At 44.1% G+C, this 25,309-nt stretch overlaps 1 protein-coding gene across 2 annotated transcripts; it reads left to right on the top strand.

The window, feature by feature from the left end:
- The first annotated feature begins 8,245 nt into the window (after positions 1–8,245).
- On the top strand, positions 8,246–24,708 carry SMIM3 (small integral membrane protein 3). Of its 2 annotated transcripts, none has more exons than XM_077769063.1 (2): positions 8,246–8,603; positions 23,369–24,708. In XM_077769063.1, exon 2 carries the CDS (start codon positions 23,380–23,382, stop codon positions 23,560–23,562), a length of 183 nt encoding a protein of 60 aa, XP_077625189.1. In that variant the 5' UTR covers positions 8,246–8,603; positions 23,369–23,379; the 3' UTR covers positions 23,563–24,708. The 2 variants fall into 2 exon arrangements, with proteins under 2 accessions (XP_077625189.1, XP_077625190.1); XM_077769064.1 differs by lacking the exon at positions 8,246–8,603 and adding an exon at positions 8,679–8,741.
- The last annotated feature ends 601 nt before the right edge of the window (positions 24,709–25,309 follow it).

The raw sequence follows: 25,309 nt of genomic DNA, 5'->3' as shown, positions 1-25,309 counted from the left end.
ATCCCAACAAGTGCCCTCCTCAATGCCCATCACCCATTCCCCCTTCCTGCTCCCCCCACCCATCAACCCTCAGTTTGTTCTCTATATTTAAGAGTCTCTTATGGTTTGCCTCCCTCTCTGTTTGAAACTACTTTTTCCCCTTGCCTTCTGCAATGATGTTCTGTTAAGTTTGTCAAGTTCCACATATGAGTGAAAACATATATATATCTTTTTCTGACTGACTTATTTCACTTAGCATAATACCCCCCGTTCCATCCATGTTGTTGCAAATGGCAGGATCTCATTCATTCTTATTGTCAAGTAGTATTCCATTGTATATATAAACCACATCTTCTTTATCCATTCATCAGTTGATGGACATTTAGGCTCTTTCCGTAATTAGGTTATTGTTGAGAGTGCTGCTGTAAACATTGGGGTACATGTGTCCCTATGAATCAGCACTCTTGTATCCTTTGGATAAATTCCTAGTAGCACTATTGCTGGGTCATAGGATAATTCTATTTTTAATTTTTCGAGGAACCTCCACACTGTTTTCCAGAGTGGCTGCACCAGTTTGCATTCCCACTAACAGTGCAATTCTCCACATCCTTGTCAGCATCTGTTGTTTCCTGAGTTGTTAATTTTAGCCACTCTGACTGGTGTGAGGTGGTATCTCAATGTGGTTTCGATTTGTATTTCCCTGATGATGAGTGATGTTGAGCATCTTTTAATGTGTCTGTTGGCCATCTGACCTGAATGTCTTCTTTGGAAAAGCACCTATTTATGTCTTCTGCCCATTTCTCACTGGATTATTTGTTTTCAGGTGTTGGCTTTGGTTAAGTTCTTTATAGATTTTGGATACTAACCCTTTATCTGATATGTCATTTTCAAATATCTTCTCCCATTCCACCGGTTGCCTTTTAGTCTTTTTGACTGTTCCCTTTGCAGTGCAGAAGATTTTTATCTTGATGAGGTCCCAGTAGTTCATTTCTGCTTGTATTTCCCTTGCCTTTGGAGATGTGTAGAGCAAGAAGTTGCTGTGGCTGAGGTCTAAGAGATTATTGCCTGTTTTTTCCTGTAGGGTTTTGATGGTTTCCTGTCTCACATTCAGGTCTTTCATCCATTTTGAATTTATTTTTTTGTGTATGGTGTAAGAAAGTGGTCTAATTTTATTTTTCTGCATGTTGCTGTCCAGTTCTCCCAGCACCATTTGCTAAAGAGACTGTCTTTTTTCCATTGGATACTCTTTCCTGCTTGTCAAAGATTAGTTGGCCATACATTTGTGGGTCCAATTCCAGGTTCTCTATTCTATTCCATTGGTCTATGTGTCTGTTCTTGTGCCAGTACAGTACTGTCTTGTTGGTTACAGCCTTGTAGTAGATGCTAAAGTCCGGGATTGTAATGCCTCCTGCTTTGTTTTTCTTTTTCAACATTACTTTGGCAATTCGGGGTCTTTTGTGGTTCCAAACAACTTTTAGGATTGTTTGTTCTAGCTTTGAGAAGAATGCCAGTGTAATTTTGATTGGGATTGCATTGAATGTGTAGATTGCTTTGGGCAGTATTGACAGTTTTAACAATATTTGTTCTTCCAATCCATGGAATGTTTTTCCATTTCCTTGTGTCTTCTTCAGCCCTTCATGTGTTTTCTATAGTTTTCAGCATATAGATCTTTCACATCTTTGGTTAGGTTTATTCCTAGGTATTTTACGGTTCTTGGTGCAATTGTAAATGGGATCAATTTCTTGATTTCTCTTTCTGTTGCTTCATTATTGATATACAGAAATGCAACTGATTTCTGTACATTGATTTTGTATCCTGTGACTTTGCTGAATTCATGGATCAGTCCTAACATCTTTTTGGTGGAGTCTTTCAGGTTTTCCACATAGAGTATCATGTCATCTGTGAAAAAGTTTGACTTCTCCTTTGCCAACTTGGATGCCTTTTATATCATTTTGTCATCTGATTGCTGAGCCTAGGGCTTCCAACACTATGTTAAACAACAGTGGTGAGAGTGGACATCTCTGCGTGTTCCTGATCTCAGGGGGAAAGCTCAGTTTTTTCCCCATTGAAGATGATATTAGCTGTGGGCTTTTCATAGATGGCTTTTATGATGTTAAGGCATGTTCCTTCTATCTCAACTTTCTTGAAGGTTTTTATTAAGAAAGGATGCTATATTTTGTCAAATGCTTTTTCTGCACCTGTTGACAGGATCATATGGTTCTTATCCTTTCTTCTATCAATGTGATGTATCACATTGGTTGATTTGCAAATATTGAATCAGCCTTGCAGCCCAGGAATGAATCCTGCCCGATCATGGTGAATAATTCTTTTGATATACTGTTGAATTCAATTTGCCAGCATCTTGTTGAGAATTTTTGCATCATGTGATGTATTCTTGACTCATAAACTTTGGATCAACAGTGTACTTGAATGAAGTTATTTGTTTCTTTTTAGTAAAAGAGTCCTAGCAATCCTGATTCAGTCCTATGGTCCAGTCTATAGCTATCTCCTTGTGGTTGCAATGTCAGTTCATGGTGAGAAGTCCGGCCCTGTAAGCCTGTTCCAGTTAAGAGTACCTGGTACAATCTTTCTTGCCACATCACTGGGACTGTCCTTTGTTTGAGACACTTTAACATGTTCCAGAGGACTTCAGGTAAGCACGCAGGGTAAGCAAAAGCCACTTGTTGATTAAACTGAAGCCCCTGTTAATTTATTAGGCCCAGCAACTATATCAGAGAAGAGGAGAGTAGCATCCCACTGGGCTATGGTTTGTGTCAGCATTTCCTCAAAAGTAAGAATGTACAGTGGAAATGGGGACACAGACAAATCTACTTTTATATATTTAATTTTTTTAAATGTTTTATTTATTTCTAGGAGAGAGAGAGAGACAGCGTGAGCAGGGGAGGGTCAGAGAGAGAGGGAGTCACAGACTGAAACAGGCTCCAGGCTCTGAGCTGGCAGTCAGCAGAGAGCCCGACGCGAGATCATGACCTAAGCTCAAGTCGGACGCTTAACCGACTAAGCCACCCAGGTGCCCCAAATCTACTTTTAAAAATAAACATGGGGAAGATAGAATGTACTTTTTTGATTGGACAGTTTATCGCATTTTGTGGGCTTAATACATAATGCAAATCCTGTAATGGCAGTAAGCTAAGAAATATGGAGCATTTCAAACATACATGATTAGTTCTACCTACTATCCCTCCTGGTTGTGAATGAGAGCCACATCATGGGTTATAAGGTGAGAGACGAGGTCTCTGGTAGTTTAGCTATCCAGGAAGCAGCAAAGAAGGTTTGACATGAAAAACGCATTACATTTTTATAAACAATTGAACTGACCTTGGGAAGGTAATGTTAAAGAGAATTTTCAAAGAAAAATCATCCCTAGCTTAAGACAGAAGCATAGAGGCCTGGGAACAATGAATGGTTGTAGCATGGCTGCCTTTTTTTTTTTTCTTTTTAATGTTTATTTATTTTTGAGAAAGAGAGACAGAGCACAAGAGGAGAGGGGCAGAGAGAGAAGGAGACACAGAATCAGAAACAGGCTCCCGGCTCTGAGCTGTCAGCAGAGTCTGATGTGGGGCTCAAACCCACAAACCACGAGATCGTGACCTGAGCCGAAGTCAGATGCTTAACCCAGGCACCCCTGCTGCTTATTAGTCAGAGTGACAATACACTAGTACTAAATAAACGTCTGTGTGGCTCAGTCTGTTAAGCCTTGGGCTCAGGTCATGATCCTGTTGTTTGTGAGTTCTAGTCCCTTATCGGGCTCTGTGCTGGCAGTGCAGAGCCTGCTTGGGATTCTCTTTTTCTCCTTCTCTCTCTGCCCCTCCCCTGCTCTTGCTATCACTCTCTCTCTCTCAAAATAAATAAATAAACTTAAAAAAATAAACATCTGTAGGTATCATTATAAGGAACTTTATTTAAGAAATGAGGAACTTCTGGGGCACCTGGGTGGCTCCGTCGGTTAAGCGTCTGACTTTGGCTCAGGTCATGAATCTGCAGTTCGTGGGTTTGAGCCCCGCATCGGGCTCTGTTCTGACAGCTAGCCTGGAGCCTGCTTTGGATTCTGTATCTCCCTTTCTCTCTGACCCTCCCCTGCTCATGCTGTCTCTCTCTCTCTCTCAGAAATAAATAAAACATTAAAAAAAGAAATGAGGAACTTCTGCTGTTGTTTTGTTTTTAAATACAAGGGCATGAAAAAGCACAAAACACAGAAAGTTATTCTGATCAGATATATAATATCTGCTTCTTGGGCAGATTATACAGAAATTACAAATAATTTTCACTATCTCTTGTTAAAAACAAACTGAGGATATGAGGGTGAGCTGGCCGTGACATCTGTCACCCCATTGATCTCCAGGGTTGATTTGTCTGATCTGGCTAGGCAGGTGGCCCCTTTCTCCCTCACCTCTCCCAGTGAGTCCCTCCCAAAGCCGCACGCGGTGGAAAAGGATGACCTTTCCCCATAGAGAAGGACTGTTCCTCGGTCAAGTGCATCTATAGGTACCTGTGCTCCCATGCTACAGCCTCCAAACAAGCTCACAAGGCCCATTTGTAGGAGAACGTAGGGGAGACGAGCCTCTAACACTCCAGACACATCCAAATGAGGTGCTTCATGGACAGTCTGCCTTTCAAAAAAAAAAAAAAGAAAGAAAGGAAAAGAAAAAATAACAAAATGAATATTCCAAGATGAGCGTGTCATTAACATAGAAAAAAACAAAACCAAATTCTACTCCTGCGTTAATGTAACAGTTGCCAGGAAGAGCCTTTTAAAGTCTTATGAGTAAGCCTATTAAAACAGAGCCAATTTTATAAAAATTTTAACATACTTCATTGCTTCTTTTTAGACTCATTATTTGCAGGCATTATAAACCAAGGAAACAAAGTTTCCTGGGGCGCCTGGGTGGCTCAGTAGGTTAAGTGTCCAGACTTTGGCTCAGGTCATGATCTCACAGTTTGTGAATTCAAGCCCCATGTCAGGTGGGCTCTGTGCTGATAGCTAGAAGCCTGAAGCTTGCTTTGGATTCTGTGTCTCCTTCTCTCTTTGCCCTGCCCTTCCCCTGCTTATGCTCTGTTTTCTCTCTCTCTTTCTCTCTCTCTCAAAAGTAAACATTAAAAGTTTTTTAAAAAAGGAAATCAAGTTTCCTTTTCATCAAACTTTTACAGCTTACCCATTCAAAAGTTGTTGCTGTTAATCTTTCACATTCTGGCAGTTTTTTACTTCAAGATGAAATTGCTCTCTTTTTCCTTTGATGACAAAATTGCACACATAATCTTATCCTATATTTATATTTCTTTACTATTTCAGTTCTTAAGATAGTCTCAATGCCCCATATAAATTACAAAGTTTTTTCGGTTTATACATTTATTTGAAGAGTATTGGCATTGTCACAGACTAGATTTTTCTTCTTGAAAAATGATATGTTCATACATTTGTTCATATCTTATTTGCATATCTTAAAAAGATTTTTCTGGTTTCCATTATATTGAATAAAAGGGGATCCTAGCCATTTCTTTTTTCCTGCCTTACTGAGATATACTTGACACTGAACATTGTGTAAGTCTAAGGTGTACAACATGTTGATATGATACATTTATAAACTGCACATACCACTGTGCACATACCACAATAGTATTAGCTACCATTTCCATCTGGTCACATAGTTACCATTTCTTTTCTGTGGTGAGAACATTGAGATCTACTCTCTTAGCACATGAATTACATCTTTTAAGCAATATTAAGTACCTTCTATTTCCTCAAGTAAGTAACTGTAGGCAAGTAACTGAGTATGGTTTGAAATATACAAACATTGAGCAGACCAGCAAAGCAAACATTTAAAAACCTATGGTCACACACATTCCATTTGCGTTTCTTAAAATGGCAAAATTGAATGTATACGCTAATATACCCCAAAAGTTTATCTACTCTCAACCATATGAAAATAAGAGGCAAAGGTGAGTGTGTGTGTGTATATGCATACCATGCTTAGTGATGAATGTTTTTGTATTCTATCTTCTTTAGAAATTATCCAGACTAATTTAATATCATTCCAAATTCTTAAAGCGTAATAAAAGATCTTGGAAATTACATCTAAGCTGATATATTATAAAATAACCTAATCATCGACAATACAAATGATTCAGGAAATTCAGATTAACTACAATCTCCATGATAAAACATAAAATGTGCTCTATTACATCATCTCGTTTTATATCCTTCTTGGTTTCACAAATTAATATCACTCTGCTTATTTGTTTGTTTACTTATGGTGAACATTTGCCCTCTAGATGTGAACAACAGTAAAGAGAATTTGTCTTCCTCGGTGCCTAGTACACATATAAGACTTTCAGTGAATAGTTTTGAATAAACAAATGAATGAAATCTTTACTCACAATGATTGCGACAGAAGGAATCGGTCTCATTTTACTGTTTTACAAGTGAGGAAACTGAAGCATTAATGATCATTAAGCTACTAAGTGACAGACTAAGAATTTTGGTTTCCCGATTTCCAAACCAATATACCACGCTATTTCCCAAAACGAAATAAATAACTGTACTTGTACAAGTGAAAATTATATGAAAGAAGAAAATTCTTGTATAACTGTGATTCACACAGGGGGTTTCTGAGATGGATTGTATCCCAGAGGGGCCCCCTTTAGGCAGTGTAGGCTACAACTTCTTTTATTCAAATTACCCCCACTATGGGAGGGGGATCTCCCAGTATGCATTGCTTTTTTTTTTTGCTTTTTTTTAATTTTTATTTTTATTTTGAGAGAGAGCAGGCCCATGCGCAGGGGAAGAGCAGAGAAAGAGGGAGAACCTCAAGCAGGCTCCGCGCTCTGTCAGCACAGAGCCAGACACGGTGCTCGAACTCATGAAACTGTGAGATCATGACCTGAGCCAAAATCCAGAGTGTGACATTTAATGCACTGAACCACCCAGGCGCCCACCTCCCCCCAGCCCTGTGCTTTTTGAATTCTTGATGGTAACTGAGGACCAAAGAAGTGAAATGTGAGTTATTCCCTGATTTTTGCTGTAACAAAGCTTGCTGCTGAAATTGGCTTTCTTTTTCCTCCTACCACCCCGACACATCATCCATTACTCTTCTCTTCCAAAGTCCCCTTGGCAAAATCCACCCAGCAGAGACATCAGAGCTAATGCAGTATGTTTCCCATAGGATATTCCATTTTCTCTTTGGGCTTGCTTTTTGGGTGCCAGGGCAGACCATTATTAAAGAGATATTGATAGGGGTGCCCAGATGGCTCAGTTGGGTGAGCACCTGACTCTTCATTTTAGCTCAGGTCATGCTCCCAGGGTCATGGGATCAAGCCCTGAGTCGGGCTCCACGCCAAGAATAAAGCCTACTTAAGATTTTCTCCCTTTCTCTCTGTCTCTCTCTCTCTCCCTCTGCCCCTTCTCCCCTGCTTGTACACATGCTCTCCCTCTCTAAAATAAAAAATAAAAAAAAATTAAAATTAAAATAAAAAGAGATACTGATAGAGTACTAAATGGGAAGGTCAGACTGAGCCCTGCTAGTGCTTACTTCAGTCCTGGGCTTCTGCACTTTCTGGGATGGAAGCCAGTGCTCACACAGGGCACATGAAGTTACCAGGTGTCCACCCAAAAAGTAGTCCCCTACCCCTTCCTCTAACCAGGGAACATTTTGTATTAAATTGAGATTGTCCTCTTTTAGGTTTTTTGTTTGTTTTCTTTCCACTGAGCATTTTATATGAAACTATTCAGAATTGTGTGGTACTTATTTTTGTTGTTGTTGTTTGTTTTTGTTTTGTTTGTTTTAAAGATTCCACACTTCTCTTTTGATTAAAATATGCTGTTGGGTGACAATTCCTAGACTTTTTGTCAAATCATTTCCCATGTCAACCTCCTTCATCCTTATTGCCTCCTCTCTAAAAAACTGGCATCTGGTAGTAGTGATTTAGATGTCATTTCTGCTGACCTCACCCCCGACTTACAGAAGACAGTCACGGGTAAGGTCAGCCCCCACACCGTTTCAGGTTTAGGCCTGGGGAAGGCAATATGGTTCTTACCATACCTATTGGGCAAAGGAAGAGACTGACAGACAACTGGGCTCCAAGGCTCCTCGAGGTCACACTGACGGTCAAGGCCTGCGCTCCCGTGTTTCAGAGCAAGACTGACGAGCGCTCGACTGCTGAGTGTAAAACTGTGGGTGCCAAGATGGGACCGGAGCCCCTGTGCCTGGGTGCAGCACACGGGCGGCAGATCGCAGAGCTGGCATCGTCCTGTGTGGCAGCTGGGTTGGGAACTGGCAGGGCGTGGAGTCCTCTCAGAGGCCAGCCCTCCTGGGCCCAGGAGCAGGATGGGGCAATTTCACTGTTGTCACAAAAATGGACTGGGTGCTCAGAGGCGTGTCACAGCAGACAACCAACCAGCTTCACACCGGCGTCTAAGTCCGTCCTCACAGCACGGCTGGGACGCAGGTGTTATTACCCTCTCTTGGCGAAGCCGCTCGTTACGGATCCTAAACTCCGCGTACTGCAAAGCAAGGGCTCTGAGTCCCTGCCCCTCCGCCCAAACCCAACAGCTAGACTTTCACGAGTGTAGACCACGGCGGGAAAGGATTCTGGAGGACGCATTTCAGGTCAGCGGGGAGAGCTGGGCACCGACGGGCGAAGCGATCGCGCCAGGCTGCTCGCCCGCGGGTGGCGGGGCTGGAGGGGANATCTGGCCGCGACGGGGGCCGCGGGCTTTCTTTCCAAGCAGCTCTGAGGATCGCGGGGTGAGTGGGGCCATCGGGTGGCGCGCGTGGGGCCCCGTTCTCGTGCGGCCCCTGCCCCAGCGCCCTCCGAACTGTCCTCCTTTCTGTCTGCTCTCTTCTCCCGCAGTGCTTCCCCGTCGNCGGTGGGGTTGGGGGGGGGGTGGGTGAGCCCAGCGCCGCGCCAGGCGGCTTCTCTCAAAGCCCCGCGGAGGAGGCTTGGAGTGGGGTGGGTTCCCCTGGTCCGTCCCCAGCAATGTCACCGTCCTATCTCGCAGCCTTGTTTCTCCATCGGTGAAATGGAGAACACATCCTTTGTGTACAGAAATCGAAGAGGAAAGGGGGGGTGGGCAAAGTATCTTGGAGCGAAGCCTTCCTTCCAAGCTCCCTCCTCCACCTCCTCCACCTCCTCCTCCTTCTTAGGACTTGGTTGTCCGGTTGTCTGTTCTCTTCCACCCCTTCTGGCCCCCCTCCACAGATTCCTTGAGGGAAGAGACGGTCTCTCCATGCCTTGTTTCTGAAGCATCCTCAGTACTTGGCCCAGGGCCTGGCAAATAGGCGCTCGATACGGTTTATTAAGTGGGAGAATGAGAGGCGTAAACCATAAAAACCTGTACAACTGTGGAAGGTTGTGATTTTGAGTGACCAGGCTGGACCCCTCTTCCTGCAGCTCTACCCTTTCTTGGCTCCTGAGGGCTCTGGAGTCTCCCATTTCGCCGTAGATTCCCCAGAGCTCTGCTGCAAATATCAGAGATTCCTTGAACATCTGTTATGATCTGTGGTACCACTGCAGTGGGTAAACGGGAAGGCTTGCAAATGCCCCAAGGGGGCTGGGAGTGGGGGGCGGGAAGTTCTTTGGAAGTCAGGAAGGACAGTACTTTGGAAGTCAGAAGACACTCTGAGTTACTTGATGAGGCATTTTCCCCGTCTGGACCTCACCCTTCCCATCTGTAAAATGGAGAAGTGGGGGGATGGGACAGATGGACGACTGCGGCTGAGCATCTGGCAGAGCGGGAGATGCTCTTCGCGTGTTATGCAGGCCGCCCAGCAGTCCCATGAGCACGTGCAGGACAGCCCAGCTGAGCTTCAGGACAGCATGTACTTCTTCAGTAGCAACCGAAAAACTTGAGCAGAAGCACTTCTCCGCTCCAGCAGGGACCTCCTGTTTCCAGCTGTCCTGGGTATGAGTCATGCCATGAAGGCTACAAGTCCTGCTCTGTCAAAGTTTCCAGAGTGACTTCGCAGGACGTCAGGACTGTGGGCTCCACTGCATGAAAGGTCTGGGGATTCCCCGCCCCTGGCATAGCCTAAGAGCCGCTGAGCTGCGGTGAGATGTTTGAGACATAAACCAAATTAGAGACTCGGGGGACCCAGTGTGGTTGGGTCACATACCAGGCCCAGAGGTGACAGACCAAGGGGGTAGACAGGCAGTCACAGTCGCAGTTGGTTTCCTAGCCGTATTCTGATCGTTCTATGAAAAAGTGTGCTTCTGTTTCTTCTCTGTGGTTTAAAATGTACAGGGGCGTCTGGGTGGATCAGCAGGTTAAGTGTCTGACTTGATTTCGGCTCAGGTCTTGGTCTTAAGGTTTGTGGGATTGACCCCTGAGCTGTCAGTGCAGAGCCTGCTTGGGATTCCCTCTCTCCTCTGTCTCTCTGCCCGTCCCCTGTGCGCACTCTCTCTCTCTCCCTTTCTCCCAAAAATAAATAAATGCTTAAAAAATATATACAGATAAATGAAATGTGTCCAAGGAGAGAGGATCTTTATCTTGGTTGATTTTACACTGCCACTATTGGCAGTAGTATCAAAGATAGACGCCTGTACTCATGCTCACAGTTTATAGGAGTAAATGTTAGTATTTACCACATCCTGCAAGCATCCGCCCTGATGGGCCAGGCAAGCCGAATGATGTAGTAATAATCATACTTGACATTTATTGAGTGCTGACTATGAGCCAAGTGTTATTGTAAGCATTTTACGTGTTAATTCATTTAGTCTTTACCATGATCCTATGAGGTAGGGACTATTGTTATATTCATTTTGCAGTTGAGACTGAGGTCCAAGGAGGGTAAGCAACTCACCCATGATCCCAAGAAGTGGTGCAGCCGCCGTTTGGACTCAGGTGGTTTGGTTCCAGGGTCTAACCTTTGAACCTCATTGGAATAGGGGGCAGGGATTTGCATTTAGGTCTTGCTTCTGTCATTTACGTGCAGGGCCTCTAAGGGATGTTAAGTAAGAAGTGAATAGGCACCGCACTAGTAAATCGCCCGGGCCCCTAGTATCCTTCCAACCCATCCGGGAACTATAATGGTGTATGTCAAGGAGAAAAGGCTAAGAGTTAGGTAGCCAGGAAGGGGAACAGACCAGGACTATAACTGGGTAGCATACTGGACAATAGCAAACCAGATTCACCAACTACACTGTGTACTTTTACATGGCTTAGTTGTAAATACATCCAGTTTCCTTATTTTGTTGATTTGGCCTCCGATCTGATTTGGCAGATTGGGCATGTGAATTGCTGGTGACCGACTACATAGGATCCGAAAAAATAAAATGGAGGAGGAAGAAGGAAAGACAGGGGAAATTAAACTGGGATCCCCAAGTTGATTTCAAGCAGTTGTGACACACATCTGACATACCTGTCACTGCTCCAAATCCCTTGCCCCAGGCCGACATTGATAATCAAGACTTTGCACCTAATCCCTGCAAGACTAATGAATCCTTAACTCCGTGCTCTGGCCAGCTTCCACCAACTGATCATGGAGCTTTTTTCTTGCTCTCCCAGATTTTCCACTTCATTCCTCTGGGGAAATGGCCAAGGAAGTAACCAATGGCAAAACAAGATACCTTTTTTTTTTTTGAAGATACTTTTTTTTTTTTTAACTTTAAAGATTCATCTTCTCCATCCTTTGCTCCTTTCTATTTTCCCCAAAATGGTCTTCAACCCAAGAGCATCCTGGACCTGGGGTGGAGCTCTGGAGGAGGTAGGATGTCAGGAGAGCAGAGTGAGACTTTGAGAGCTGGCCAGACCCTTGCAGATGACCTTGACCCACCCTTTCCATCAACTGACAGAAAAAGGAGCCCCAGTTTGAAGGAGGAACTTAGGACTACACAATGAGTCCATTTTCTAACACTGTAACAAATGACCACTAATTTAGTGGCTTCAAAAAAGCAAATTTACTGTATTACATACAGGTCAGAAGCTGGTATGGGTCTTTCTAGAAGAAAATCAAGGCATCATTAGGCTGTGTCTCTTTGTGGAGTCTTTAGGGAAGGATCAGTCCCCTGCTTATTTGAGTTGTTGGCAGAATTCAGTTCCTGTGGGTGAAGAACCAAGGTCACTGCTGCCTTGATGGTTTTCAGCTGGAGGCCATTCCCTGCTTCTAGAGGCCACTGCACTCCTTGGCTCATAGCCTGCTTCCACAGTCTTCAGAGTAAGCAACGGTGTCAAGTGCTTCTCGTGCCATTTATCTCTGACCTTTCTGCTTTCTTCTTCTCTTTTAAGGACTCTTTTAAGGACTGGGCACACGGTGGTCCAGGATACGCTCTCCACCTCAAAGCCTTTTAACCACATATGCAAAGTCCCTTTGCCTCTGTTTTCATGACTCTGAGTCATGCTTCCTTTTTCATAGTCACGGTTCCAGGGTACCTTTGAGGTGCCATTATTCTGCCTGCTGTACACACTGAAGCCCATTTTGGGAGAGTGCCTTGTTCCCAGTTCACATAGCTTGGCGGTGGATTCAGACCACTCTGGTGCCCTTGAAGCTCTGTCACTAATCTCCCAGCCCCCACCAGCCCACCCATGTCCTTTGTCAGTGCAGCACAGAGCAGGGACTTAGTCACTGGCAAATAACCATGATGGATGGGGGAGGCTTAAGCAGGATGCTGTGGATTTGGCCTGGGCTTCTCTGCTGGCTCCCTCTTGGTTTCTAAGACTCTGTGATTGGCTGGGTCAGTTGGGTACGTGCAGTCTTGAATAGCTCTGGCTGCTTTCTGATCTCGTTGAAATATCCTGGTGTTTTTCCATTTTTCCAGCCACAGAAGAGCAGATAAAAACTCAGGCAGGGAAGGAGTCTTTAGATTGTTAAGAATTTTGATGGAGAATGAAGCCAATTGGGATAGCATAAGAATAGAGCACTCCTCAGGGAACCTTGGATCATTGGGGAAAGTCCTCTGATTTGATTCCTTTCGCATTTTTGATAGTCACATGTTCTGCCCATTCCTTCTTCTGGCCCCTCTCTTTGGAGCAAAGGCCCCTGGTGAGATGGATTGGGTTGATAAATGCTTGAGACTGTTACAGAGGAGAGGGGAGCTGTCTCTACGGGTGAATGTGAGGCTGGGGTGGGCTCACTGGAGGAGGCATGGGAAACCCTCTCCCCTTTTATCAGCTCTCTGTCCTCTTCTGAGAACAGAGAAAGAAAGGTTCATACTGTGGACAGCCACTCCCCTACCCCTACAGTCACCTCAGTGCCCAGCTTTGGAGCGCAGGGAACCTGATCTTGAATTGGAGCTCCCCAGCCTGAGCAAGTCAGCAGGAGGGAATCCGAGAGAACACAATTCTGAAAGGTCAGTCCTCCCCTCTCTGCCTGGTATGAACAGGGTAGGCTGGAAAAGAGAGAGGCCCCCATAATCCAGAGAGCCCAGAAAATGATCAAGTCAGAGGATGCATTTTATTTTACTGATAGGATTCTGACTTTTAAGGTCATTAGGGGTGAGAATCTTTCGTGGACAGCTAAGTTCTGACTAAGCTCAAATCTGGAGTTCTCCAGTCTGTCCGTATTCATTCCTTCACCGATCTTAGATTTATTGGGCACTTACTGTGTACCAGGGCCTGTGATAGGTGCTGACGGTACAGCCGTGCACAAGAGATGAGGCTTCTGCTCTCCTTGTGCCTGCGTTTGAGTGAGCAAGGTTGGCCCATAAAAGCAAACAACCAAACAAGCAAGCTAGTTTTCAACTGAAAAGTGGACAGTAAAACAAGATCAGAGCTAGAGAATGGCTGCTGGATGAGGGTGCATCTTTGGAATAGCTTTTCCAAAGAGGGGACATTGAAGTTGAGATAATGGACACTGTTTTCTCTGTCTGGCCTAAGTGCTCCGTTCTTCTTGGACATCACACCAGCTCCTCCTGAGGGGAGGGCCTCAGGACGGGGTCTCCTGAGCCCAGTGATGCTGGTAAGCGCCCACGTCTACTCTCTGGGAACTGTCGGCCTCATTGTTCACATTTGGCCCCTTGCCTGAAGAGATGGCCCCAGCGTCAGTGGCTCAGAGCTGGGTCTCGCTGCCCCCTCTCTGGCCTCTGTGCTCAGAGCTGTCTGCTCAGAGCTCTGACAGGGCTGGCCAAACGCCACACCTGCAGGAAGCCACCTGCCTCCCTCTGCCTTCTCCCTCACTTTGGGATAATTAAGCTTGCCTGCCAGCAGGAAGTCATTTCTTTTATTGCCTTCTTCCTCAGTGAACTCCTTGGTGGTAAAACCGGTTGGATAACCCCTGGCAATCCCTCAAATGTGGACTCAGATGTACAGGGCACACTTTTCCTGTGGAAGTTCAAAGCTGGGACAGACTATCAAAAGAATTTGCATACGAAACTATCACTGTGGCTTCTTAGATCAGCCTCAGAGCAGTCATGATGCCCAAACTAATGGTGGGGCCTCTGAACTCTCTTTTGAATTTAGGAGCTAATGCGGTGTGCCCTGGCTCCGTTTAACGTGTACAAAGCCCCTTACTGTGTATCAGGCTTTGTCCGAAATAAGTGCGTTATGTGCATTAGCTCATTCACATCCCACGGCATCCCAGTGAGGTAGCATCTACCATTAGTTATGACTATTCCCATCTTACAAATGAAATGGAAGCTTATAAAGGTGAAGCCTCTTGCCAAAACCGCTAGGACTACCTGTGCTCCCAACACACCACGGATTTATCACCTCCAGGCTTTGTTGATGTATCTGTTCTTTTCATCCTGCCTTTCTCTTTATTTCTTCCTTTTGAGCACCTACTTCTCTTCAAAGCCCACATCAAAGTCCCCCTCTTGTAAAATGTTCTCTTTGACTCGGACAAAAACAAAGGAATGAAGATGAATTTTTTTTTCTGAGCATCTGTTGTTTCAGGACTATATACACATGGTCTCGCTTTATCCCCACGAAAGCAGGCTGCAATACAGTGCTTCTGGTGTCCCTATTTAAAAGGTGAGAAGACCGAAGCTTAGAGATTGGAAATAACTTGTCCAAAGTCACACCTCTAATGAGGATGGAAAGCAGGATTCAAATCAAGATTGTCTCAACTGTCTATTTTTCTTTCCACTTCTTCCTCTTCTCCATGAGCATGTGGTTTGTACCTTCAAGGTAGTAAGCCCTGCACTGTCTTATATGGCAATTAGCAATGATAAGTAATATCTTTTTCCTGCAGAAGACAGTGAGCTTCTTATGGGCGAACATCTCCATCTCTGCACGCACTCCTCGATGCCAAGTGTTAATCACAGCACCATCAGTGTTTATTGAATTGCTACACCACCAGTTTCAGGGTTGGACTGGAGGAATCCATCAGGTTAATAAACCATGCTGTTGGTTGATTTTAAAAAAATCATTAATGTGGATTAAGCATCTGTCATCTTTGTTGATAAAGTGAAGACATGCACCAAGTCAGGGATGCTAACAAATTCTAACTGAAGACGAGGAGGCTATTTGCTTAGGTCAGTGAGTCCCTACAGCCAGGAGTTATTAATCATGGAATGAATATTTGTGGAGTGCCTGTTGTGTGTCAGAACACTGCCAAGTACTGTGTGAGATTCTCTCATGGAATTCTTCTAACCCTACAAGGGATACTATTATTTGCCCCTTTTTTTTTTTTTCCCCAGCTGAGTAAATGGAAGCATTGGGAAGTTTAACTGATCCAGGGTAGATGAGCTAGAACGTGGTGGAGCCAATTCAATCCAACTGGCCTCTGAGCCTGGGCTCCTAACACTGTAGCGGGAGTGTTAGGAAGCAAGAATTCCCTGATGATTCCAAGTTTTCCCTCCATTCCAATGAGCTCCCATCGCCCTACCAGAATCTGGAAGCTTGGGACCCTGTTGATTTAAGAAATGTGTATTCAGTACCCATACCACGGGGTAGAGAAGGGAATGGAAGAGAATGAGCTGTGCTGGGTAAAATTAGTGCTGGGGCAGAGCTGGGAATCCCGACACATCGTGCAGTCCTTCATCCCATATGCACAGGGCTTTCTCCCACGTTGATGGGATCTCCCACAACAAGATTCCAGTACCTCACCCTCTCTTCCCTGATGCTCTCATGGTGAGGAATACACACGTTACAGGCTTAGCCATTACTTTCCTCACTTGCTTAATTTGCATCTGGATCTTGAATCAAAGGGATGGAATGCAAAGGGCGGAACTGCATTCACTGGCAGTTCTGACTAGACTTGTTTTTGGTTGGAGTGTGTGTGTTTGTGTTTGTGTGTGTGTGTGTCCCTGGAAAACCATCTCACCTGCCTCACCTACTGTGATGTTGCCTAGGGCTCTGGGCCTCAAGGCCCCTCATGGCTTTTACACAGTGAAAAGTTAGAATCAAGGAGCCTGGCTGGCTGTCATTTTTCTTACATATATATATATGATATAATATATATGATATATAATATATGTGATATATATGATATATAATATATCATATATATTATATGTAATATGTATTCTTCTNTAAGCGAAAGTCGCACGCTTAACCGACTAAGCCACCCAGGCACCCCTGGTACTTTCTATTTAGTACCATTAGATGGTATTTCTTTTGTATCCTTTAACCTTTCTGAATCCCCATGTGTCTCTTATGAAGAATATATATTTATACACATTTTTAATTTTTATGTATACTCCAATAGTTTTTGTTGGTTTAAGTTTAAATTTCCTATCTTGCTATGTACTTTCTATACGTCCCACCTATTCTGTGTTTTTCCTCCTTCCCTTGTTTTCTTTGGAAGTTATGTACTCTTTTACTACTTTTAAATGGTTACCCTAGAGATTACAATATACATCCTTGACTTAACAAAGTATAATGTTATTTGGTTCTTCTGCTCTTTCCCAGACAATGCAAGGAAGTCAGAATACTTTAGTTTTATTTTTTCTGCTATATATTTGCTATTTTTTTTAATTAAAAACATTTTTTAATGTTTATTTATTTCTGAGAGAGACACAAAGCATAAGCAGGGGAGGGGCAGAGAGAGAGGAAGACACAGAATCTGAAGCAGGTTCCAGGCTGTGTGCTGTCAGCACAGAGCCCGACACAGGACTCGAACCCACTAGCTGTGAGATCATGACTTGAGCTGAAGTCAGACACTTAACTGACTGAGCCACCCAGGCGCCCCTATATATTTGCTATTGTTATTGTACATTTCAATTCTGTGGGAGTTTTTGTCTGTAAATGCCTCATTTCACCTTAATTCTTGGCAGTTATTTTTGTTCAGTGCTTTAAAGATAACACTCTGCTGTTTTTTACATTCCATTGTTTCTGTTGAAAAGGTAGATGTCAGTCTAATTGGTTTTCATATGAAGATTATCTTCTTTCTCTTTACCTGTGGTTTTCAGAAGATTTACTGGAAAGTGATTAACTATGAGTTTCATTTTATTTATCCTGTAAGGCTTCCATAGTTTGCAAATTGCGTCGTTCATCAACTTTGGGAAATTCTGTTATTACAGAATTTGTTGTTTTTTTTTTCTTTCTGATCTATCCTCTAGTTCACTAATTCTTTTTTCACCTATGTCTCATCTGCTGTTAATCCCATTTGTTGAATTTTTATTTCTGTTATGGATTTTTCGGTACTAGTATTTCTGTTCAGTTCTTTTTAAAAAAAAGTCTGTTTGTTGTCTTCTTTCCTATAATTTTCAGATCTCTGTCAAAATTCTGAGTCTCCTTGAACATAGTAAGCAAGGTTATTTGAGTGTGCCTGATGGACAAGTCTATTATCTGGAACCCTTGTAGATCTTTTTTATTGTCTGTTGTTTCTGATTGTTCTGTTCTTGTCATTTTGCCTTTTTTCCATTCCTGCTTAAATTTGGTTATGCCTTAGACATTATATTTCAATTAAAAAAAACTTGAAGCCTATTGTGATGTTATCTCCTCTAGAGAGGATGTCGGTCTGCTGCTGCCCAGCACCCAGAGGCACTAGCAATGGGAAATAACCTTAATTCAATTTCAGGGACTGTGATGATTCAAACCTGGGTTGCAGTCTCTGGGGTCGGCATACTTCTGGTTTGCCCTTAGCACCAAGAATGCTTTTTGAAGTTCAACCGCAAAATGCAGGATTTTTGTTCTCCCTGTCTAGGCAGTCTTGGATCCCTGAGTCTGTCAGAAACACTGCTTAGTCTCTATCCTCCACTAGGGGAAATGCTGCTTCAAATGCCAAGCTCACCTCCCTGGATTTCTCTCTGTTCCCAGATCTTAGGCTGGTAATTCCTCATTATTTGTTACTTCTTAGTGCCTTCAGGCAGATTTTTCTTTGGGGGGGGGGGTGCAGTTTTTCCAATTGTCCTCAGTTAAAGGTCAAAATGATCTAGTTTGCCATTACCAGAAGTGGCAGTCCTGATCTTTTATTGTTTGCGTATCTCTAAGTCCAGAATGCCTTAGGCCCAAAGCAAGGAGTCTGACCTGGACTTAGGAGAGAGCTCCATGCTCTTATTCCTGGGTCCAAGTGGCGGCTTTGGAGGTGAATACAGAGTCAGGAAGCCTGAGATTGAATCCCATTTACTTTTCTTTGTGAATCACTAGCCAGTTAACCTCTCTTGGCTTTCGTTTCCTCATCTGTAAAATAGCATATCCTGCACAGGATCATTGTGAAGGTTAAATAAGTTAATGTGTGGGACAAGTCCCCACACAGTACTTAGCAGTTGTATTTGTTAAACAAATGCTGGCTTGTGTGATCCTGTATTTGAGGAAATAAGAGGAAAGGTACTGAACTTCTCTGTGCTTCTTGGAAGTAAATTTTGTCTTCTGAGTAAATAACAGTGATTCCTAAGAGAATATCTTGTATATAGAAGTACACAATGAATGAATAAGTGAGTGAATGAATGAATGAACATCCTGGACAGTTACTTGTCTTGATGGTGCTCAACCCAAACCAATATTGCCTTGAGAGCAATAGAGAGGTGAGAACCACTTGCTGGGGAGTGAGTCTCATGATTGAAAAGTGGATAGATAAAGCACAGATTAGTCACCTTGAATTTAGTTGTTCTAAAACTATGGACTTGCAGAAGATTTTGATTTAGGAAACTCATAGATGTTTTGTTGGAACTAGAAAATTTGCCATATGATGGAATTGACTGGAACAATGATTCTTTGTTTTTTCTCTTTCCCAAAAGATTTTCAGTTGCCTTGTGCAAACTGGCCTCTCACTGGGCTGGTGGGGTAGGGCCCGGGTGGCATCAGTGGCTGGGGATATGAGTGACTTCTTGGCTTGTCAGCTCAGGGTGGTGTTAATGCAGTTTCTTAGACAAACTTCTACTGAACATATGTCAATGTTTATTTATTCATTTAATGAGGTAAATAGCAGATAAAGTATGCCAATTTAAAATGACAGGAGTGTAGGCTTAACTGCTGTTTTACTTCCGATGGTCATAAAAGCATCACATTTTTATCTGTGATAAGGTTAAATTTGTGACATGAATGGTTTGGGCCACAGTCTGATATAACTCATTAATAAGAAACAACAAATAGTATATCTTCAAAGTAAATGATAAGCAGATTGATCTGCGGTTATTAATTAGACATACCAAGAAACAGGGTTTTATACACTCACAGGGAGCCATGCACCCGGATGCCAGATAAAGGTCAAACAGAAGTCAGCTAGCAGAAGCTTGGAGCCCGGCTTTTTCTCAAGCCAATTCTTCCAGCGTGCCATTAAAGATGCTGAACATATGGTTTGCATATTTCTTATTTGCGGGACAAAGTTTTTCTTTCGCAGTGGGGAGAGGTAGAAGCAACCCAAAGCCCTGTTCCATGGGAAGGAACAGCCCATCGGGGATACATGTTTGAAGACCAGGAAGCTTGAAACAGGGAAGGAGAGTTCCCTGTGTCCTCTGACACCTAGCCAAGTTCATGGCCAGCCTTAGAGCCCTGGAACAAGCAGCTCTGGGAGGGCCCTTGGAGAATATCACAACCTGTGGTTTCCAGATTGTGTTTTGAGGAGCCCAAAGGGTCAAGGGGATGCTGAACAGCTGTGCTGTAGCAAGTGAACACACAGTGCTAAACAGGGATACCAAAAAAGTAGCTGGGAAAATGAGTTTTATGTGTATGCTTTAGTATTGCTTTTAATTTGAGTTGTATGTATGAAGGGGATGGGCACTCTAATCTCTAGTGCTTAGGGTCTCTAAGGATATTTATCCAGCCTCATGGGCTGGGTGGGACCCCAAAACCCTGGTCTAGTCCCTCCTTGGCATTCTAGAGCAGCTCTGCTTTTATCTGTTTTTGTAATCAGGATTTAAATCATATCATGTGTGAAAGAGTAATATTGGTACAGTCTTGAGTACAGGTTACAGAAAAAGTTTCATTCGTTAATCTACTTGTTCTCTCCTGTTTTTTGTGTTGGTTAGGCAGTGGCTTGATCCAATTTATGTCTTTGAATGAGATTATTCTGGAAGAGTATGGGGTTGAAGGTGGGGAAAGATCCATGGACCTCAGTTTTGCCATCTGTGAAATATTGCTGGCTGTAGCTTCCATGATTCGTAGTTGTGAATGAGCCCTGAAGCCTGGATTCCTGTAAATGACAGTTTTCCCTTATGAGAAACAGCCAGGGAGATTATTCCTGGCATTTGGAGTCACAGAAACTGTTTGATGTTAATGGGTTTACGAGAAAGGGCTTTCGTGGGGTTCCTTTGGCTCAGGGCAAGCTAGCTGTTGATGTAATCAAGATACCACAAAGAATGATTTCTGCCGCCTCCGTCCCTCCTTAACAGTGTATGTCTCCTGTGATTCATGCTTCTGTGCCTTGGACTTGGGAGAAAGTAACCACATTTCCAAGGCTGAGGCAGGGCCAGCCTGTGCCTCTCCCTCCTTGGCAGGCCCCAGCCTGATAATCCTGATGTCCTGAGGGAGCCTTGCTAGAGGCTTCTCCTTCATCCCAGACCTTACCCAGGTCTGGTACTGGAGAGCATCGGAACAGCCTTAGAGATCGGTGGGTTCAGGGTTCCCAAACCTGGGTGCATATTGGGAAGAAAGGGCCCCGCCTGTCCTCTCTTGAGTCTAATTCAGTAAGTCTGTAATGGGAGCCGGAAATTAGTGTTTTTTTATACCGTCCTAAGGTGATTCTCACTTAGCTTGGTATTGGGCACTTGGTAACCACTGATCTAGGCTCCTGCTTGAATTTCATTGGACTTGAAAAATTTTAATACAGAGAACTATAAAGAAAAAAGTCCATTTCCCTCTCAATCCAGTGGACTTAAGAAAATCAAATGTAAGACATGCTCATATTGAGAATATTCAAACAGCCTGAAAACATGAAGAATGAAAAGCAAAAGCTTCTCCCACTCCTGGTCCAGCCCCCTGGTAATCACTATTAACACTTTCTTTGGATTCTGCTCGTAAATGGTTTTACATTTATGTATCACCACCTATCCATCTACTCAATGCTACAAAATCCGAGCCAGAGGAATAATCCTATACACATTATTCTGCACTTTACTTTTTTTTTCTACTTAAAATAGTCAGAACTCACCATAGATCATCATTCTTTTTAATAATAACTATTAAATAAGTTAATATTTGTAACACACTCGGAACAATGCTTGGTGAGTTGCAAGCCCTACGTGTTTGTTAGATGACTGAATGAAAACCGCTGTGTGGTATTCTACTATATGGATATATTCTATTTTACTGTTTCTGGACACTTGTTGCATTAGTTGCCTTAACAATGCAGAAGTGAACGTCCTTGTGTGTATATCTTGGGGACTCTGCCTTGGGTATGGCAATCAGTACCCTTCTTAGAGGGGCAATAGTGGGCACGGAGCCAAAGGCCTTAGAAAGGAAAAGTTATTGATTAGGAGAAAGCAGGAACTTGGACTGGAAGTGGAAATTTTGCCTGGGACCTAGAATCACAGAAATGATAGATCTCAGATCTAGAAGGAACCATAGGAGAGCATTTGTCCCAGCCTGGGCCGTCTGGGCAGGGACTGCGTGACATCTATGGTTCCCAAGTTGGATGCTGAGCCTTGGGGAGCCACAGTGAACTCTCCGGAAAGGTATATGCACGGGGGCTGCAGGGTCTTTAAAATTCTAGACAGGCATGTTGATATTTGACACCTCTCAGACGCTGTGCAAACGACCAGCTCAAGATAGTGTCTCATTTAACGTTAACCTTACTGCATTCCCTTCGGCAATGTTGTATTTTGTGAAGCAGTTTTTGACCGTTGCCATGATGCAGCAAGTACCGCTCACACCTGAATGTGGAATGGGACATGGCATTGTGGACTCTGGCTCCAGAGTCTGAAATGTTGTGCAGCGCCTAACCACTGCCCACCTCCCATGAATAAGTAGCTGGCTAAGAATGAAATAAAACTATTTTTTCCTTTCCATTTGTGTGTACAGTGTTTTTCAAACAGCTACTAATTTGTTAGGATATAAATGCTTATTACTAAGGTGTTTGGACCTGACTATGTACTAAATGGGACTGCTAGGTACTTCTTTTGGCCTGGAGAACTGTGAAAAAATTACTTAAGGGTGCTGGGAGTTGAAAAAGTTTTGGGAACAACTGATTTACATCCTGTCCATCAGAACACTTTTAGCTGTAAGCGAGAGAAGCCAAACTGACTCCGGTTTAAAGCAGGGAATTATTCGCTTTTGGTGTGTGTGTGTGTGTGTGTGTGTGTGTGTGTGTGTGTGGTGTGTGGTGTGTGTCCGGGGTTGCAGAGGGCATCTGAGTGCGCTGGGTTCAGGTCCTGAGGGCCTCATTTCTCCTTCCATCTCTAAGACAGGCTCTCTACACGTGGGTGACACAGCCCCCCTCCTGTCCTTTCCAGACTCACATCCTTTTGGTTTAGCAATCCCCAGCAGAAAGAATCATCTTTCCCAATAGCTTGTGCACAAAAGCCCTAGGAGGACTTTGGCTGACCTGGCCTGGGCCATCCCTGAGTTGAGGCTATGATTTGTGATGGCCAAACCTAGATCATGTGTCTGCCCCTGTGCTCAGGGGAGCACCCTAACTAAACCACACTGAATGGGTAGGTTCTCACAGAAAAGATCAGGTTTCCTTAACAGGAGAACAGGAGAAGGCATTTTAACAAATGGGACAGACTGGTGGTGTGACGGTTTATCAGTTAAACATGGTTCTGGAGTCCCACCCATCTGGTTTCACTTCCTTGGGCAAATTAACTATATTTACATCTGTAAAGGCTTTAGAATCGTCATCTGTAAAATGGAAATAACTGGTGATAAAGTCCAAGAAATAAAAGACCACAGTAATAGTCCCCATCGCATGGAGTTTGTGGTTGAAGGGAGGACTCAGTTAATACACATAAAATGCCCAGCGCTGAGCCTGGCACAGAGGAAGCACTTGGTAAATGAGGCCATTATTATTATTATTATTGATCAGATTACCTTAATGAGCAGACAGCTGGTAAGTGACCCAAGCTTCTGACTCCTGGGGAGGGTACAAAATAGTGATTTCCTCTTTCCTGTCTGTTGCAGAGTGAAGCAGCATGGATGCCGTCAGCCAGGTCCCCATGGAGGCTGTGCTCCCCAAGCACATCCTGGATATCTGGGTCATTGTCCTTATCATCCTGGCCACCATTGTCATCATGACCTCCTTGTTGCTGTGCCCGGCCACTGCGGTCATTATCTATCGCATGCGGACTCATCCTGTCCTCAATGGGGCTGTCTGAGAATCTCCCAAGAGGGGCAGTGAGGGATGTGGGCAGTGCCCCCTCCCCCAGCCTCTTCCTTCTCAGAAAAGCGATGGACAGGCTTTGCTGTGTGGACTCTGGAGCTTGATATGTGAGAGGAGATCTGAGTTCTTGTTTGGATTTTGCCACTGGCCAGCTCTGTGAGTTCAGTCAAGGGACCTGTGGGTTCCGGGTTCCCTTTAAATGGGGATCATGATCCCTGCCCTTCCTACCTCATGGGGTTGTAAGAACCAATGACTCGGTGGGGGTGAAAGCTGTTTGTGGTTGTGAGCAGCAAAGCCACTGTGGATATACAGGTGTTGCTGCTGAATGCCGAGAAGCTTTGAAGAACCAAACAACCTAATTACTGATGGTGGCCTTCAAGGTGGTGAGGGAGATACTGGGGAAAGAGCAGCCTTTGCCAGTGCCCCTCAGGTCAAACCAAGCAAAGGCACCCTATCCTCATCGCAAGGGGCCAGCAGCACTTGGCTCAGAGCATTTTCTTTGCAGTGCCCCTCCCTCGAGTCATGTAACTTGGAGGGAATTGAGCATGGCAAGGGGAGGGAGATGGGTCGAACTTCCCAGGACCTCTGTGCCAGAATGTCTACAATCAGGAGAAGGGCTCTGCCATTTCTTGGTAACACCAAGGGACCTGGGGTGATGGGCTTCTTTCTGCATTGGAGTCTCATCGCTTTGATAGTTGAGCAATGTGGGAAGACACAGGGTGGCTGAGTCCTCCGACCAGCTTTCACGATTTCCAGCCCCCACCTCCTCATGTGGCCCACACTTGAGGACCGTCCCCACCACCCCAGCACCTGCTATCATCAGCTCCGTGGTATAAAGTGCACATCCTTCCTTCCCTCCCACCAGCACTGCAGCCAATCTAAGCTGTAGATTTTAAGAGATGTTCCTGGGACTTTTGTAACTAACTTAAAACAACGAGGGTTATTTTAGATGCTATAATCTATATTTATGTAGAAAGATTTTTGGACCGCTCAAGCTCTTTGACCAAGATCAGGAACATCTTGGGATTTATTAAATTATGTAATAGCACAGACATCAGAATATTGTGTGGAAGTAATGCTTTTACTTTGGTCTGATTTCATTGATGTACACAACCAATTTCCAATAAAGTGCTAGAATGAACGTGTCTTTGGTCTTTCTTTAGAGAGCACTTGTTAAACTCAGGAACTCAGGTAAAAGGGCTCCACTGAATTTATGGGCCTTAGAGACCATTTGAATGTAAGAACTGAAAAGGGAAAGAGGAGAATCCACTCAACTTCCAGGGTTCTAGCTTTAGCAAGTGAGTAGTTGTGCAGTTTACATAGACATAGGATGCAGGGGGAAGAACCAGCTTTGTATGTAAGTGATGGGTTTCAGATTAGACACGTTGAGTTTGTGCTTCAGTCAGACACGTTCAAGATGCAACTGGAATCCTGGGTCTGTCCTTTGGGAAAGATTTTATGGCTGGAGTTACGCTTTGGGGGAGTATCTCGGCACATGGCGGTGGATATACCACACAAGTGGACAGGACCACCCAGGCAGAGTACACAGACTGGGGGCAGTGAGGCGCTAAATGCGGAATTTGGCAGGCACCACACAGGAGTGAAAGGGGGCTGGGAGGTAAGGGGGAAGACAAAGCAAGGGGATTGGAAGGTCCTGTACGGAGAGGTGATATGAGAGGGATGCAATTGTGTGAGTTAAGGAATGAGTGGGAGGCGACAAATGGAGACAGAAAAGACAACTC

Source organism: Crocuta crocuta, unplaced genomic scaffold (assembly GCF_008692635.1).
Source record: "Crocuta crocuta isolate KB4526 unplaced genomic scaffold, BGI_CrCroc_1.0 scaffold340, whole genome shotgun sequence".
NCBI lineage: Eukaryota > Metazoa > Chordata > Mammalia > Carnivora > Hyaenidae > Crocuta > Crocuta crocuta.
The sequence above is the reverse complement of the archived record's forward strand: the minus strand, read 5'-3'. Positions and strand labels throughout refer to the sequence as shown.